The sequence below is a fragment of the Carex rostrata genome, chromosome 4, assembly GCF_964058835.1.
Source record: "Carex rostrata chromosome 4, lpCarRost1.2, whole genome shotgun sequence".
Lineage (NCBI taxonomy): Eukaryota > Viridiplantae > Streptophyta > Magnoliopsida > Poales > Cyperaceae > Carex > Carex rostrata.
Window position 1 is genome coordinate 10,161,037 of NC_135921.1, and position 19,006 is coordinate 10,180,042.

The 19,006-nt window shown below is 33.1% G+C and overlaps 2 protein-coding genes and 1 pseudogene across 3 annotated transcripts; 1 reads left to right on the plus strand and 2 right to left on the minus strand.

The window, feature by feature from the left end:
• Positions 1-3,211: 3,211 nt before the first annotated feature.
• LOC144553175 (L-type lectin-domain containing receptor kinase S.4 pseudogene) lies at positions 3,212-6,639 on the plus strand (annotated as a pseudogene). Its single transcript, XR_013511333.1, has 2 exons — positions 3,212-3,335; positions 4,218-6,639. The product of XR_013511333.1 is annotated as an L-type lectin-domain containing receptor kinase S.4 pseudogene (transcript).
• LOC144553176 (transmembrane emp24 domain-containing protein p24delta4-like) lies at positions 6,549-8,519 on the minus strand. Its single transcript, XM_078301275.1, has 4 exons — positions 8,102-8,519; positions 7,411-7,620; positions 7,082-7,158; positions 6,549-6,834 (listed from the first exon to the last, which is right to left on the minus strand). The coding sequence occupies exons 1-4, from the start codon at positions 8,312-8,314 to the stop codon at positions 6,690-6,692; spliced, it is 645 nt and encodes a 214-aa protein (XP_078157401.1). The 5' UTR covers positions 8,315-8,519; the 3' UTR covers positions 6,549-6,689.
• Positions 8,520-14,628: 6,109 nt separating this feature from the next.
• On the minus strand, positions 14,629-17,519 carry LOC144553177 (WAT1-related protein At1g21890-like). Its single transcript, XM_078301276.1, has 7 exons — positions 17,236-17,519; positions 16,344-16,406; positions 16,143-16,259; positions 15,803-16,040; positions 15,555-15,716; positions 15,173-15,324; positions 14,629-15,049 (listed from the first exon to the last, which is right to left on the minus strand). Exons 1-7 carry the CDS (start codon positions 17,424-17,426, stop codon positions 14,854-14,856), a joined length of 1,119 nt encoding a protein of 372 aa, XP_078157402.1. The 5' UTR covers positions 17,427-17,519; the 3' UTR covers positions 14,629-14,853.
• Positions 17,520-19,006: the final 1,487 nt, after the last annotated feature.

A 19,006-nucleotide genomic window follows, 5' to 3' on the forward strand; every position in this document is an offset into this window, starting at 1 on the left:
AAATTCGTCATTTAAAACCGATTTGATAGATTTTAGACTTGAGTTCATCAAGAGATTTAGTGAACTCAAGAACACCCTAGTTCTACTCGTTACAGGAGTCTTTGAGATTCATATGAGAATGAAATAAATGATTCAAATCTCATTTTCCCAGCTACCTAATCCGAATTCTATCGTGATCGCATTCGCGTCATTCATCCTTAGATATTTCTTCATATCATCATTCAAAAACGCCGAATGAAGATGTTAATCTAAAGATTCTAAACTCTACCACAAGACCAAAGACAAGACTTTAGTCAACATGCATTATTGCATTAACGTCTCACATTTAATATATAGGCTGCCTCTATTTCCTAGTCCCTAGACACTTCCTAGTAGTTTAGTACCATCAAAAAGTCATTTGTGATATTTAATAGGCTGCCTCTATTTTCTAGACACTAGTACCATCAAAAAGCCATCTGACTCTCTGTCCTCAACATCTACCCATTAGCACAAAGAAATTTAGCCCTCAAATATGTCGAAATAAATCTGCTGCGATTCCAAATAATCGCATTCCACATCCACCCCTTCATTTGTTTTGAGATCCGTGCAGAAAAACAACTCTCTTGAGATTCGTGCATTCCAAAAATTGAATGGTGGGATCTGCAATCACAGCAGATTATTTCTCAAATATCTATATTATATTATGGACTATGGAGTAAGCTCGGAAGAATGTAATATCTGTTGGAAGAGGCCGAGGGACAATCAGTTGAACCCTATTTATTTTATTTTTTTTATATTTATACATAATTTTCTATATAATTGAGAGTAAAAAGTTATAAATACTCTAAAATTAATAACTATTCACAATAAAAAAAATTATATGATTGAACTTTATTTACGCTTGATATTTATAATCTGAAAGTCTAACTCTACCGTCGGCCTTTTAAATTGTACACAGCGACCCATGTGACCCAGATCTAACAGATCGGACCAATGATGATCCATGAGAGAACTTCATTAAACTAGTGTATAGGTCCTGCCTATGAAAAGGATGACTCCTAAAAATTTGGAATTTTCAGTTTATCAAAAGTCGAACTAATTTTTTTTCGGTGCCTATTCAAAAATGCACAGAACCAGCATTATTGTGCTTTGAGATTCGTGCAAAAGAATTTGAATGGTCCAGATTTTTCAAAGATCAACTCAAAATTTGAGGTATCTCAGAGGATGCGAATTCAGAGTAAAGAAGTATACTGAACTTTAAAACAAAAGTAAATATGTAAATATGTCTATTGACCTTAAAAGAAAGCAAACAGGTTAAAGTAAATAGGTCTATACATTGACCTTCTTAAATAAAGTAAATATGCTAATCAACGAATTTCAATCTCATCAAAAAAGTTATTCTCTTGTTTGGTTAGCTTTTTGTTTTTGTTTTTTTTTTCTCTATTACATGTCAATTTAAAATATAACATTTAAAAATAAAAGCTTTAGTGTCTTAGAGGTTAGCACAATTATTTTTATTAACTTCGTAAGTCTTATTTCATATTAGAGTGATGGTAAGACCTATGAAGGCTAATATATACAAAAAAAAATACTTATTTTTTTTTAAGGTAATCTTAAATTTATGAAAATAATCTGGTGATAAAATAAGGAGAACTAGGTTGCTGTTAAGCTCACTAAGTTCTTTGATAAACTTAGCTTTAAAACCTATCATATTGGCTCAAACAACGAATTCAAATTGTTGAAACTCATCTATATCATAAGTGATGTGTTTACATGTAAAGTTAAAAAAAAAATTGGATTAATTTAGCACAAGGAAAATTTCATGTATACCCCTCAAAAACTTTAAAATTACGTATTCTTCTCTCTAAACTTAGAAATTACGTATCCCCCCCCCCCCCCCCCCCCCCCAAATCTAAACTTCAAAAACTAACAAATTTACCCATTTTATTGTTTTTATATTAATAACTCATTTTAGATTTATAAAATACTCATTTACCCAAAAAATGTAGTGTGTTTAAGAAAAATGTCCGTCTTATAATTCGTCAGTTTTCGAGAGCAAATAGTTCATTCTTCTGATACATACAAAAGAGTATACCTTTTTTTTAAGTAATACACAAGAATATACCTAAATGTTACTGTGTATACGTCAGATATATAAAAAAAACCATTTGCCCTCGAGAAGCGATCAAATATAAGACCGTTATATTTCTTATAGAGGCTAAACAATATTTATGCTTTTAATAAAGAGTAAAATGAATATTTTATAAAAATTAAATGAGTATTAATATGAAAGACAATAAAATGAATAAATTTGTGAGTTTTTGAAGTTTATAGGAGAAATACATAATTTTGAAGTTTTTGAGGGGTATATGAGAAATTTCACCTTACTATAAGTCAAGCAATCAAAATTAGAATGTTTATAAGTTTTAATGCATTTATTTTTTGAATATATTTTTTACCGATTGACTTGATGTTAAATTAATTTGAAATTTTAAAATTTTTGCATTCAAATTCATTACTCACAAAGTAAATCGATTTTAACTGTTTGAATTAATCATTTGAACTCAATCTGATATATTTTGAAGCTAAGCTCACCAAGAGACTTGGTGAGCTTAAAAACACCATAGTTCTACTCTAAAATAAGTGGAGAACTAGGGTGTTCTTAAGCTCATCAATTATTTGGTGAGCTTAACTTCAAAATATATCAGAATAGCTTCAAATGACGAATCGAAATTGTTAAAACTGGTCTATTTCATAAGTGATGTATTTACATGACAAATTTATAATTTTTTGAGTTATTTTACTATAAAGTCAAGTGGTAAAAAAGAAAAAGATTTATTAGTTAATGTTAATATGTTCATTTTTTATCGTTTGAATATTTTTAATTCGACATGTAAATGTATCACTCATGAAGAAGATCGATTTAACGGTTTTATATTTGTTATTTGAAGTCAATATGATAGGTTTTAGAGTTAAGCTCACTAAAGGACTTAGTGAACTTAAGAACACCCTAGTTCTATATGTAACATTTTTTTAACTATAATACAGCATATGAATATAGAATTGTTTTTCAAAAAATGAAAATGATTTGACCTTAATTATCTCTTACTGTAACCCCCTTCCATCCATTTATTCCTCTATCAACATGATCATAATGTGTAAATATCGCAATAATTCAAACTTTTTATATCCTCTCTCCATTTTCGGCTATAAATATCCGAACCCTCCAACTACCCTCCTATTCTATTTTACAAAGTATTTACTACTTATTTTTCACTTCCTCCTCTCTTGCGATCTATTCCGAGATTGAGAATCCTGCTGGTGGATAACTAGAATATCCCGAAGATTAAAGCAAGGTAATTAATCATACTAAAGTTTCTCTTTCAGAGTTATTTGATAAGCACTCTTTGATCAGTATCAATATCTCCTATCATTTCGTCAAAATATATGTATAACCACCTGTACTGGTCTTCTTCAGCTTGAGTTTCCCCCAAAAAACAAAGGGAAGACGCTTGTACATGAATTTTGAGTTAAAATGGTCCAAAATTTTTATTAATATCCAAAAAAATATGAAATTTCATAAACTATCCAGGTTTTTTTGGTTTTTCAAAATCTATCCAAACCGCAAAAATATTTTGCGCTAATTCAGTCTAAAACCGCAAGAAAAATTTGCGGCTTTGGAATTCCAAAATCTCAAAAAAAAATTGCTGTTTCAAATTTTTTGCATTTTCAAAAAAACAAAAAGAAAAAGAAAACCGCAAATTTTTTTTGCGGTTTTAGACTGAATTACCTTAAAAAAAAAGTTGCATTTTGGGTAGATTTCGAAATAATGCAAAAAGCTGGATAGTTTTTTTAAATTTCATATTTTTATTTAGATATTAATAAAAATTTCGGTAAAATGGTTTACACCTCTATGGCACCCGTAAATTTAAAACAAATAGAACGTAACGGGACTTTCAACCTTCTTCAATTTAGGAAAAAGGAATTATATCCATTAATTGCCCTAAATTGCAATCAAACTTGCAGCAACTTATATACTAGTATAATTAAGTTCGGAAAATTCCAACTTATTAGTGAACTACAATATTACTTGGACCTTACAAAAGTTTTTTTTTGAATGAATGGACCTTAAAAAAGTTGATTCATATTTTTGTTCTCACTTCTCTAGTGATGTGATATATACTCTAATAACAATTAATTGGTGTCTAATAAATTAGTCACTTAACTGTTGATTGCAGCGGTCCAATCAACCAATGGTGTCACAGGCCACTGTATTTCAGTTGGTACTCTGCTTGTGTTATTTCTCGCTTCATTGCTCCAGTGAAAACTTCATCTTCAATGGATTCAAACAAGCTTCCAACCAGCTGAGCTTGGATAATGCCACAAAGATAACCAAGGGTGGCCTGCTGCAACTAACCGATGACACACAAAATATCATTGGCCATGCTTTCTTCTCTTCCCCAATTCCAATGATCAGAACTAATAAAAATGTTCCCGTAGTAATCTCTTTCAGCACGTCTTTCATTCTAGACATCATTACGGTGGGTAGTGGTGGAGGCCATGGCCTAACCTTTGCGATTGTACGCTCTAAAGAACTCCTCGGGGCTTTTACCGGCCAGTACCTTGGCCTGCTCGGGCCTAAGAACAATGGAAATTTGTCAAATCATGTTTTCGCGGTTGAGTTTGATACAGTTATGGCAACTGGGCTATTAAATGAGACAGATGATAATCATGTCGGTGTTGACTTGAACAGCTTGATATCAAATATCTCACAAAAAGCTGCCTATTATACCAATCAAAATTCTAAGGTTGAGTTCCAACTTGAGAGTGGGCAACCGATTCAAGCATGGATCGACTACAATGGCACCAATAAAATCCTTGATATAACTATTGCACCTCATCCAATTCCTAAACCATCCCGGGCCCTAATTTCATATGCTGTAGATCTCATAGATATTTTTGAGGAAGAGATGTATGTTGGGTTCACTTCCTCGACGGGGAAACTAGCAAGTTCTCACTATATAATAGCATGGAGTTTTAGCACCGAGGGACCGGCCCAAACCATTGATCTCTCTCATCTACCAAAATTTCCACGTGCACGCAGCACAATAACAGCTTCTCGATCTAAAGTGATTAAGATCGGTATTTTGTCCGCCATGGGGACTTTAGCCTTGACAGCCCTTTTAATCGGCATTTCCTTATACCTATGGCAAAGAGCCAAGTTGGCCGAGACAATTGAGGACTGGGAACGGGAACACCCCCATAGGCTCCGATACAAGGACCTTTATAAGGCAACCAAAGGGTTCAAAGAGACCGAGATACTTGGCACTGGGGGATTTGGCCATGTCTACAAGGGGATATTTCCAAAAACTAAAGAAATAGTGGCCATAAAGAAGATCTCTAATAATGCTAGGCAAGGAATGAGAGAGTTTGTTGCGGAGATATCAAGCCTAGGGAGAATGAGGCATCGGAACTTGGTGGAGTTGAGAGGATGGTGCAAAAGAAACCAGGATCTTCTCCTAGTTTACGAGTTCATGCCTAATGGCAGCCTTGATGCACTTCTTTTTGACCGTAACAACAAAACACGGACCATACTTACTTGGGAGCAACGCCTCAACATCCTCCAGGGTGTTGCATCGGGTCTTCTCTACTTGCATGAAGAATGGGAGCAATTGGTTGTGCATCGAGATGTCAAATCCAGCAATGTATTGCTCGGGTCAGACTTGGACCCAATGTTGGGAGACTTTGGGTTGGCCAGGTTGTATGAACACGGTACAAACCCTCATACAACACACATTGTAGGTACTCTTGGTTACATGGCTCCAGAGCTGTCATACTCAGGCAAGGCCACAGCCAGCTCAGATGTATTCGCTTTTGGAGTGTTGCTGTTGGAGGTGACATGTGGCAGGAGACCAATTGAGAACCACGCACCAACCGACGAGTTGAATTTACTTGAGTGGGCTAGGGATTGCGAAGTACGAGGTCATCTCCTGAAGGTAGCTGATGCATGTATTGCAAAAGAGTGCGATATTCAGGAGATAGAGATGGTGTTGAAGTTAGGGCTAGTTTGTTGCCAATCTATTGCAGAAGTTAGACCCAGCATGCGACAAGTGATACAGTATCTCAATGGCACCGAGCAGCTCCCAGTTGAATTGAAGCTTGTGTATCTTAATCCCAATTCAACAAGCTTCGCCGACCAGAACTCATTCCCTTGGTCTTATGGGTCAGCCAATGAGTACCAGAAATCATTCCATTCACATGCTAGTGTGTCAGTGGGCTCCCTACAGGCAGGAAGGTGAACTAAAGCTGAACTGTACTTGCAGAGCCCGGCATAATATATAGATAATGTGTAATTATAATCGATGTAATTTGTAGTAGCCAAGATATGTATGAATTATTTAACGCATGCATTGTACTTTTAACTTGTATTCCAGTTATATGGGTAACTGTTATTCAGATCTTGACAGCAGTATATCCTAACCTCCAAAAATGGGTTTTACTGGAACCAAATGATAACAGAAAAGAATATGATACAAAAATGTATTACGAATTATGAAACTACACCTACAAGTTGTAAAATCTTTTGTATTAGCTCAATATCATAAATAATTTCAGTTTAGCACAAGCATTGAACTAAGGGAACCCAAAATTCTGTATGCCTCAATTCAAAAACAAATGGAACATTGGTATTACATAGTGGAGTGATGATTTTAAATAAGCTTCTTCTTCCGGAAATATCCTTGGAGATGCCACGATTGCAAGACTGATACCGCAATACAGACACCAAGTGACATGATACTGAACCATGCAACCCTTGAATTTGTTTTCTCGCTCACTATCCTCATCTCTGCCTCTCTGCAACCAAAAAACCATTATTTTTTAAAGCAATAATAACCATCTCAGCATCAAGTATGGTACAACTGTTATAACTGAAATGAGTTTGCTAGTGCGATGACATCATAAAAAATTGAAATTTCAAAAAGTGCTGCATGCAAATTAGTAGAACTCTAATCTATACTTACGCACTGGACAAATGAATTTGCTAATAGATATTTCAAATAATCAAGTGTGTAAAAAGAACAGAATCAAAATTATGACCGACCTTGCTTTAAGATATAATAAATTCTGATGAATTGCCTCCACTGCTGCCTCTAGCTTCCTCAGCTCAAGTTCTACACCCTATCCATAACAAATCAAATACCAGTTTGTAAAGTTTAATAATTGAAATATCCAATGACTAAGAGAAAATAAACCAACATTTTCTGTTTTCTTTTGTTTTGTTTATCTCAGAAACTAAAGTTTAACTGTACTTCTAAGAGTTTGTGCCGGAAGTGCTATCAATTTGGGCATTTTAAAAATAAATAAATCAGACTTCCAAGCAGGCAAGCACTAAAGTTTACTTTGTCCTATGAAATTCAAATGTTTATCTACCTCAAGCTTTTCTTTTCGAGCAACAGAGTCCCAATCCTTTGCTGCAATTCCAATCTTCCAATCAATATTTACACTCGCTCCAGCTTCTTTAATATCATTGTCGATCCAGAAGCAAGCAAGGTAATTCCCCGCTTCTGATGTTGTGAAAGAAAATTGACCTACAGTGGCATTTTCGTTGTGGTGCAATGTGTTTCCATATGGTGATGTAACCTACATATATACCATAACAAAAGTAATATCAACGAATGGTTCTATTCACACCAAGATATCACTTAGTTTAAATGCAAGATTGAATTGTTTTCCCAGGTGATGCAACTGATAAAACCATTACTTGTAAGTCTATATTGCAGATTCGATTTCACATGGATTAAGAAATAACAACTTTAAAATGAATCTACTTTTAAGTTCCTGATTTTCCTGACTTATCTCCTGTTTAGTTTTCTGGCCTAAGAATAACGTCCAGCTGAAATCACAAATTTGAGAATTCTAACTTAAAAATTTGATGAACACCACTAATTATATAATTAAAAGGCTAAGAGAACCAGTCTCAATATCACGCCAATTTTCCTCTTTTAAACTTTCCTACACCAGATCCCCATAAAACCCATCCCAATCGACTCAAATGAGACCAAATTTTCAGTTATTCCAACTCAAGTATCCAAATTGAAGCACAAGAACCAGAAATTATTACCTTGACAGCCATTGTTGGGTGGTTATAGGCGTTTCCTTCAAACATAAGCAAATAATCAGCCAAAACCACGACGTTAGGCTGGATCTCCTCTGACACGCACTTAGTACCTTTCTGTGGTAACTCAAGCCACACCGCGGCGGCGCTCTCCGCCAGCCACACCGCTATCACCACCGCCACCGTCACCGCCGTAACCGTTCTAGAGAAACCTCCCATAGTAGGAGTTTCGTTTCCAACGATCGATCTCTCTACTCCGAGTAAAGCGAGGATTAACCCAAATCTCAATAGATCTGGGCTAACGAGAAACTAAACTCTACTCCGAATTTCGATTGGGATTAACTTTTGTCTTTGGTTTATTTTTACCTCTTTTCTTTTCCCGATCGAATCGACTACGGGTCACGGGTTGGGTACTTAACTTCGAAGGTTGTCTTTATTTAATTCTGTAAGGAAGGTCTATTAATGATGGGCGGGTCCCAGGAGTCAGAGGCTCAGAGATGAGGGGTTTTGTAATAAGATTCAAACAATAGTCAAAAAGTCAAAACAGTTGCGTCGAGACTCGAGGAGTCCGTTTTGAACTGAGAATCCTATACTCTGCATTAACATAAAATTTGAGGTAATACACCTTGACCATCTGATCAGGATCTGGGCCAATCCGGCCAAAGGTGAAACGCACGGTGAATCTTTAATATTCGTGTCAACACTGATCGGACGATTGAAATTTACTCTTCCTTAACTCAAATAATGAGTTAATGCAGAGAATAAAAATTCCTGAAGGGGAACGAATAATGGTCTTGGTAAAGATCGTTTGTTGTGATTCCGACCCTGACAAGTGGGCCCCACACGGTGGTAGTTGTTCTTTTTGGTTTTAGTTGTCAATCTTAAATTCTTAATTCAGATAATTTCTTTTCTTTTCTTTAATTTAACACCCTTGGAATCTATCCGATTCCCAACAGTTTGCTGACTTGCTGCTTTATTTGTGTATCCAATTCATCAGAGTCATTTAATACTGCCTACAAATTACCTCACACTAATGAGCTCGATGTGGTTCTTTTAGTAACATTTAGCATATAAGTTTATAACATCAATTTGCAAACGAATGAAGTCCTTCAATATCTGATTAATTAATGACTGTATTATCTTTCCAAATTTATATGAGGCCTACGTTGAAAAGTGCCAATTTTAATTAAATTAGCAAAGTTTAATATTTAGGAAGTTTAAAATATAGAAAACATGAGGACATTCGTGCATATCATTAATTGCGAGATCAGAATCAGATCTACACTTAGTCCTTGGGTGCTAAGCTACCTCCGTGATTTTGAAGTTTTTAATCACATAGATTGAAATTTAATTGAATTATCATTTCCTTTAAATTTTTGCATCTCTATGATGGATGATATAAATAGAAGTTTTTATACATATGAATATAATTGACTACGTCAATTGCAAGCTCGGTTAAATGGTAAAATATTTTTTTATCGGAATATACATCCTAGATCTCTATAAAAAAATTATTAAAAAAAATATCAGAGTCAATGAAGCTCTTGTTTAGAAGATGAAAATCGTACTCACTTAATATATGTGTTATCTTTGTAGTGTTTAATTCACAAATAACATTAATATGGTGATAATATTAACACTATCCATCTTTTTGTTAACACCATATTATCTAATCTCTCTCTTTTATCATCATAGGAATTTTTTTTCCCTTATAAGTTATGTTTATAGAATATGCTATTTTGTTTCAAATCTATTTCTCTCGTACATTAGTATATGATTTTTTTTCCTCAAAAGTTAGATTTATAAAAGACAATAAACCATGGTTATAATGGGTTCTACTAAAAAATCTTGATTTTGCTTATTAATTAAGTCTTGTCTCAAGTACTAATAAAAGTAAATAGAAGAGTTATAAAAACTTGACACAAGAGATGCATGTTAACGAAGTTCGGTAGAAAAAAAATCTACATCTCCAGAATATCGCAACCGCTTTTCTCGATGCGTAATATGATGATGCTGTGATAATATTTGATTCCAGCAATGTATGCATGCTATTTGTTTGGAAATTTGGTGGAGCGATTATGGAATTTTGCATGGCCAGCTGCTATCGCCATCCTTCATCCCAGTCTTCTTCCAGTTGTTGTTGTTGGTTTTTTCACAAAGCTTCAAATTGGAGAGAAATGGGCAATTTGGAACATACTAGTAACATAATACCAGGTTGTCAGAGGAGGGGCGCTGAAACTTTTCCAAATAGCCCCTCATCCTTTCACTTTTCACAAATAGAAAGGGCGGTAGCTAGAAACATTTGAATTTTCATTTGGTAGTTTGCTAATTTTATGTGGAATGATTTTATCTGTTTCCTAGGTAGTTTTTATTTTATTTTTAAATTTACTTTTCCAATGTAATTTTCGGATGCTTTAGTTTTAATACAAATATCTACGGGGTCTGACAAGATTCTGTCAAGATTCATCAAAAAAAAAAAAGAGAGAGAGTGGGAGGGAGAGAGAGACAGAGAGAGATTCTGCCATGGTTCATCAAAAAAAAAAATAGAGCGGGAGGGCGAGGGGAGTTGGTACCAGCGGTATTGACAGAAAAACATTTCAAGAAAATAATGTGGTGAGTGGAGACCAGGAAAAAACTTTTTGTCCTGAAACTCACGGAGAAAAAAAAGAGGTCAACAAAATAGATCGCTGATGTGGCGGTCAAAATGAAATTAAACTAATTTCATGAGTGTAGAGTATTTGAAATTAAGATGAATTGAAATTGCAAAGAATCTTATGACAGGCTGTTTGCAATTGCAAAGCCTTTCATCAATGGAGATGCTCTTACCCAATGAAAAGGATTACAAGTTAAACCGGTAATTAAGTCCTTACAAACTATCAGAAAATCACAGTCTAGAAGATTGAGCACAAAGGCTCTAAGTTCTCAATATCACACGAGATTCGCTCAATAGTCACTCTAACTTAATCTAATTTAAAATTAGTAATGTGGATTTGAGGTTGATTAATGAATTTTAAAGTTCAAGATTCACTCAACAATGGAGCTAGGTAGTTCTCACGGAGAAAAAAATTCAAAAATTTGTTGTTGATTGCGGCTGTAAGGGATAATAAAAAGTTATCAGATCTTTCTATTTATATACAAAAGGAAACAAAATCAAAGTTTTGCCTCTAATCGTTCAACGGTTAGACAAAATCCTGTAAAATAAGGGTTTAACAGTTTAATCATTTGAATAATTAACCGTCAAACGATTATCATAAACGTTGGATGACTAGTTCAAGCTAATCTAAGTTCTCTGTGAAACACTGTAATCGTTACCAGCATTTGGTAACCGTTCCGAACGATTGCACACTGACGAAATTGAACAAAAGAAGATAGGTTTTGTAATTGAATAATTAATTCAATTGTTCGAATATTTACTAACCTTTTGAACGGTTGTCCTAAATTTCAACCTCAATTTATTTTACCAAGTTTATATTTTACAATTTGATATCTTGATAAACTTCTTCATAATTTTCTTGGTTATTTTTAATCATATGGCGGTTTTGATTATTATGAACTTGTAAAATATCTCAAGCAAAAAGATCATAAAATTTAATAATTATATATTTTGCAAATTAATTGAATAGGATAATTAGAGTATTGCTTACAACAACATTAAATTTATCTCATTTACACATTTTCTCATTAGTTTTATATGTTTGTTCATTTCTATTTCATAAAAAGAATGACTGGTTGAGGAGCAACAATATTTAGAAATAAAAATGTGAATTCACTTGATAAAAAATTAAGACTTCTGAACCTAAGTGGCTATTCTATTATCTTTTTAACACTATTCTTTAATTGTCAGATACTTCTCATAATTTTTGCATGAAGTTAAAATTGAATACATACTTCAAGTCATGAATAAAAATGAATTATGTGTGTGCGATTACTATTTATATATTTTAGTTGTAGTTTTCAATTCACTTTGTTGGTCATGTTAAATTGTTAGTCACCATCGATAGATTATTTGTTAAATATGATATATCTAATATATCAGAGTAAATCAAATATTTATCTCATTTTTTTAAAAATAAAATTTAATAACAACAAACACCAAAATTGATATTTGAACTCAAATTTAGTTGTTGAAATTAGAAGCTAAGTTGAGTGTAATAATGATTTTGAATAAAATGTCATTAATTATGTAAGTTGACATATAACTAATTGTAATTTTACTACAATTTTGTACTAATCTTAATTACATGATTCTTGAAGCCATGCCCCGACAGTAATTTTTTTTATTATTTTGAGAAGCTAACTACAATTGATGAGTACCAAATACGGTTAGAAGTGTTTGTGATCGGAAGAGACTCCTGTTATTGAAGAAATATCATTTGACAATGAATTATTATTTTGTGGCATTATGCACGTGAAGTGGATTTATTAAAAATTTATTGAATATTTTTATGTATTTGAATTGTTTTATTTTACTTTTTTTTATTACATAATCATTGTAACTTTTGCCTTATGTTTTTTCACGTTTAAAATGGTGGCCTTATGTGATAATATATAATTGAAGAGGGTTCAAATGCACCCTATTATTTTTCTCTATTTTCAAAGTCCGAATAGTCAATCCGAACCGTTAGATGCGATCTACATATTAATATGTGCTTGGAGACCAAATTTTACATTTTTTGAAATTTTTTTACTATTTATTAAGCCACTTTGAAAATCGCTGATCCAATGGTTCAGAAAATGCAAAATCAGCGATTTTCAAAGTGGCTTAATAAATAGTAAAAAATTCCAAAAAATGTAAAATTTGGTCTCCAAGCACATATTAATATATAGATTGCATCTAACGGTTCGGATTGACTATTCGGACTTTGAAAATTGAGAAAAAAGATTTGATAGATAGGGTGCATTTGAACCCTCCTCATTTTATTTACTTCCATTTTCTGTGGCAGTTCTTGTGTTAAATGTTTTGTGTATTGACTAGTAATTTTGAATGTAATTGGAGTAAATTTACTTGGGTGGGGGGGGGGGGCCCTGGGGGCTCACTGGACTACTGAACTGTCAATGAATATTAAGATATTTAGCTCAACAAGGTTATGATGATATTAACACTATTTATCTTTTTTATTAACATAATATTATCTAAATATTTTAATATATAAACAAATTGCATTCTTCATTAATTATTTTCTTTAAAACTGCTTCTCTCTCATATATTATAATAGGATTGTCTTTCCTTCAAATAATATTTTATAATTTTCTTACCACAAAAATCCGATTTCTAAAATAAGTAAATATTATGTTGTAATTCATCATTTATATTTCTTTACATCTTGATAATTTTTTTTTAAGAAAAAAAAAGGATAACACAAGGGTGAAATATTTTATTATATTCAAAAAATCTAACAACATTGTATATATCAACTTATGTTATCCTGCTCCACAAATTTTATTAACAATACACCTTTAAAAAATTATGTGCAATTAACATTTTATACTTTTGCGAAAAAAAGACTTAATTCCTTAATAAATTATACGTGAATTGATCATAAAAACATAGTGAATGCAAATTATCATAAATAATTTTAACAATCAAGTTATTAAAAAAAAATAGAAGTAAAACCTAACACTGCAATAAATAAATTACATCGATCATGGCATCATGCTAAAATTAAGTTAAATCAAATATGCTTCTTGTTATGCGAAGTTGGTCTAAAATTTTCATAATTCAATGCAAAATAAAAAGTGAGAAAGAATATCTAGTAATTATGAAAATAAAAAATTAATAACTAATTATAACAACAATTAAATTATAGAAATATATAACAGCTAAAAGATATTTAAATAGAATTTAAATTGTTTATACTTCATACATTTTAATTTTTTTTAAATATTATATTAATAAAAAAAAGTTAATAGTATTGCTATGCGCCTATGCCTACCCTTTAATACGGAAGATGTGATTTTTATATTAATATGTCCAGAGCCACGGTGTCTTTCAATGAGCCTAGTTGGACAGACGGGCCCCACCATGTCCCTGCTCCGTTTTTTTTTTTTTTTTTTTTTTATTGAACCTGCTCCGGGTTTATGTGGATTTCTGTCACGTGTGATTGTGAAGAGCTAGATTTTTGTTTTTGTGGAGGAAGAAGAGCTAGAAGCCTAGAAATGGAATCGAACTACCTTTAATCTGACAATATTCTATTTCATGTCTGCTACACGATTAACTATAAAGAGACGTTATAAAAATTCTATAAAAAAATCAAACGAAATTTATAGGCAATCAAATTAATAGAGAGGTGGTTTTACATTGCATGCTTACAAGTTGACACAATTGAAAAGGACAGAGCACAATTGAGCAGGAGTACACGCGAATTCCATTAGGAAGAAACAATGGAAAGAAAAAAGCTTCCATTTCTATGTACCATATCCATCTATAAATTTCAAGGCGACAAGTAGAGAAAAAGGTGGTGCCTCTTGTAAACCCATTGAGGACAAAACGCAAAAGGAAATGCACAGAAAGTAAGGAAAAGAAACATTATATGGAAAAGAAGAGTGTTGATTAATTTCTTTAATACATCCTAATTATAATCATGCACAAGTATGCATGTCATTATCCAAATTTAAAGTAAAACATCCATCAACATCAAATGCAATTCCAAAAATGCTTATTGCACTTATTAATTAAAAGCACAAGTTGCATATGTGATAAATTAGAATAGGCAAAATTAATCTGCATGAGGAGCAAGCGCGCAATTCGGTTCGCTCCTTCATGGATTGGTTTTTATTGAACCACCATGGCCATTTCCATTGTGGTGGTGGCTTGAGTGATCATGCTTGCAATCGTGAACTGTCGACAATGGTAGCTCGGTTGCACCAGAATCAGATAATTTGTCTAACTGATCCTTGCCTTTGCCCCATATCAAAGCATAGAGTCCTGTGACAATGATTATAGCACCAAGCACACTGCAGATGCAAAAGAAAGAGAACAAAATAAATCACATGTTGTGCACAATTAATTTTTTGTAACACTGCATTTTATCATATATCTTGATAGATAAAGCATCAGGAAATTTTGATTTGACAAACCTTCCTAAGGTGATCTGTTCTCCTAGAATGAAGGAACCAAGCAGAGCAGTTATGATCATGCAAAGAGGATTGAATGCTGTCACAAAAACTGGGCCCCTCAGTTTTATAACAAGTCCTTGAACATAATATGCCACACCAGAACACACTATACCCTGCAAATATTAAATTGTTTCGGACAAGCTTGTTAGCCACATTACCAGAATTTCATAATTTATTTATTTATTTATTTGAGTTAATTCTTTTTGTTTTTGATGAAAACTAAACCCTTCATTCTTAGATAGAATCCAACACTCTTAACTAACTGTTTTGGAGACACCAGTTTGTTTCTGTTATTATACTTGTTGATATTTTAAGTATAGGATGGCAATTAAATGCAACATACAGCATAGACACAAGTGAAGAGTCGCATGTCGAAGCCGATAGCCCAAGGCTTCATATTCCCCTTTTCCACCACAAGTGTAATTGCTCCGTTCAACAGTGCACCCATCAAGCATATCAAGGTCGTCAGCGACATCTCCGATGGATAGCTCTTCAATACATTAGACTATACCAGAAAAAAAGAACGAGATCAAACACGAATCATATTTATCTTAAACATTAATAAATGACATATATATTGTATATATATACCTGGAGGATGAAGAACCCAGCCCAACAGAAGGCACTGATTATGACCATGAAGGTTCCTTTGAGCCAGTTGCTTCCGTTATGAACCGATTCAGCACTGTTGTGGTGCATTCCTTTGGACCATGGAAACGGTACCACCGGGCCATTGTACATAATCATAAGCAATGCGCCAGCAACTGTGATCATTGTTCCAATAATCTTGGCCTGGCTTCGGCGTTCCTTTATTACTACTCTCTCAATCCTGATTAATTTTTGTATATGATATATAGGATAGTTAGAAGCCTGAATATTGCATATTTTCATGTTAAGCATAAATTTGGTAAGACTGATACTATGTTTTTACCTTAGTATAGTTGCCATGACAAAGGTGATTGCAGGAAGCATATTTACTAAAGCCGATGCAAATCCAGCCGAGGTATAGTTTGCGCCCATGAAGTAGAAGTTTTGATCGAGAACGGGTCTGAAAGAAATTAGCAGAAATTCTTTTAAGTACACAGACAAAAATATATTAAGGTGAAATTAAGATAGAGAACTAGATAATTACTCAAGCACAGCAAGCGCTGTAATTTTCAGAAAGATTCTTAGTGTCAGCTTTGATCTTGTGTTCCTGTTAAGAGGAGATTAATAATTAATTACACTGGAGAAAATTACAAACAATATTCAAGAAAGAAACTTTGAAATCAATATATATAGGTGGATATATATTCAACTAATTATTTTATTGTGAAATATATAAGTTTCATATTGTTAGGAAAAGTATTTGAAGAATATTCTTGTGCAAAACTATCTAACTTTCAAGGAGAATATTCTTGATGTGATGTACCATGTTTGGTATATGATATTATCGAATCACGAACTGATTAATGACGAGGGTTTGCTTTTGGTTAAATTAGCACTAATAAAAAAAGGTTTAATATATTGTGGTCTCTTTATGCGTACATATCAATGAATGTCATTATTGCATTCATTGTCAGCAGCACTTATAAATGAATAATGTATATAAATTTATCAAAAAGAAAACAATAAAGTGTGTGTCCGCTTATGCTATAGGATCCAAAAACAATATTAATATATTATAAATTACACTGTGTACCTCTTAATTAACAAACAGAATAAGTTCTTGTTCACAAGTTTCTTTCTCATGCTTTATTTGAAAACGTGTTTTGAACTATAAATAAGGAAATTAACATAGTTTCCTGCAATTTGCTGCTGCTGCTGTGTGTGCGCGCGTCTATCTATCTATCTATCTATCTATCTATCTATCTGTATATATATATATATATAAAGATTAATGCATGGTTGTGAACTTGTGATTGACTACATCTAACATCTTTGAAGAACAACGCCATGAATTTAATTTCTCTTCAATGAACTATATATCTCTCTTTCTATATATACTTTCAAAGTAAAACAACAAAGAGAAAAAAGATATTTACCTCTCAAAATAAAGTGCGAAAGGAGCCATAAACAATGTTGCAAAAATGTTTCTGTAAACAACCAGGATAAAGTGACTCATTCCCTTCTTCAGTGATGCCACCGCAACAACATACATCCCGGCAAACCCTACCTGAAGAAAAATCATAGAGATGAACGGCTTAATCTCGTTGAACATCTTTCCGACTGCCATTGTGACCACCACCTTATCCAAACTCAATATCTAAGTATATATATATATGTCTTCTTTGTTGAGTGATATGATGCTTTGTTTTGCACTGGATGTGAAGGATGTGAAGAGGAATGTGTGAGGTTGGCAAGCTTATATAGCCTTGAGACAAAGCTCATCCATTATTCTGACTATTCTAAAATATGAACTGTATCAAGTGGACCACCACCACTTCCTTTGTTGGGAATAAATAATTTACACAGTGCAAATTAATTATTTTTTCATGACAAAATCAAAGTGACGTTTAAATCTCTTTAGAGAAATGCTTTAAAGATATGTACACGTCTTAATTATTGGCAGTCGAGGAATGATGATGCTTATATGGGCCTAAGTTTGGCAATTGATGTCTTCTTTCAGACCCAACAAGTTATGTATTCTTAACAACTTAAGCAGGCACATACAACAGGTTTTGATGCATGGATTTGATAACAGATGCAATATTCGCAAAAAAATGACAAATCACACTCAAAGATGGGGTAACTTGTACATATTATCGTATGAGAATACTGTTGATGTGGTGCTATTCGGAATAGCGAAAATGTTGTTTGGATTGAACATTTAGAATAGCGATGGAGGGATTGAACATTTGACAGAGCACCAATTGCTATTCCGACTTTTTGTAGGAATAGCAGAACAGCACTATTCTCGCTGTTCCAAATAGCAATTGAGTATGTTTGGATAGATCGGAACAACGCTATTCTCGCTATTCTCAGTACATCCAAACATTGCAGTTTTGTTGTTGCTTGTTAGCTATTTTTGCTTATTAGCAAAGCTAATAGCTAGTCGAGAAGTAGCCTTTAGTGGTAAAAGGTAACACATTACGTGTAAGAGGTTGTGAGTTTAAAACTCGGATAAAAAATCTTTTATGAATATTGCAATTTGAAAGGCTAGATCTATCTTTCTTTTTTGAAAAAAAAAAAAACACTAGTAGCGAGTTGGACGTTGGATCACTACAACAATTTCTTTTGTAAGGAATTTATTTGATAAGTTGAAAGAAATTTGTCATATATTATAGTGATATCACTATTAGGACCGGAGTGAATGAGAATTAATTGACAACCATTTATTTTCAAAATTTCTGTGCTCATACATGATTTTTTTTTATATATAAAATTGGTCTTCATACTCAACATGACAAAAATTAAATGATCGATTCTCAATATGTGTGTTGACCTTCATAACTTGAAAGTTTGATTCTGCCCCCGATTACTGCTACATAAATTTTAATTTTCTCTTTCCCTTTTGCAGATTTAAGCAACCTCTTACATTATAATATAGGGGAATATTAAAAATGAAAAGGACAAATTAATATCTTATCTAACAGATGCAAAGCTACAATTAATACTGTTTGTTCAACTAATAATTTGCCAATTAACAGCAGCATGCTAACATTATTATTTTTGTTTTGGGGGAAATTAAAATGTAGAGAGACATCCAGCTAATGAAGAATAACCCTGAGTGCAATGCTGATGCATGCGGTTTTAGTGCAATGTCTCCAAATGGGTGCGCTCCTCTTCGGATTGCAAATCCCCTATTGGAGATGA

Coding starts and splice junctions, on each gene's coding strand:
- LOC144553177 (XM_078301276.1), bottom strand. CDS start 17,426: ATGGCAGTCGGAAAGATGTTCAACGAGATTAAGCCGTTCATCTCTATG. Junction 16,041..16,142: donor GTCATGGCAACTATACTAAG/GTAAAAACATAG, acceptor AAAATTAATCAG/GATTGAGAGAGTAGTAATAA. Junction 15,717..15,802: donor CTGGGTTCTTCATCCTCCAG/GTATATATATAC, acceptor TTTCTGGTATAG/TCTAATGTATTGAAGAGCTA.
- LOC144553176 (XM_078301275.1), bottom strand. CDS start 8,314: ATGGGAGGTTTCTCTAGAACGGTTACGGCGGTGACGGTGGCGGTGGTG. Junction 7,621..8,101: donor ACCCAACAATGGCTGTCAAG/GTAATAATTTCT, acceptor GTATATATGTAG/GTTACATCACCATATGGAAA. Junction 6,835..7,081: donor TTATTATATCTTAAAGCAAG/GTCGGTCATAAT, acceptor TTTTGGTTGCAG/AGAGGCAGAGATGAGGATAG.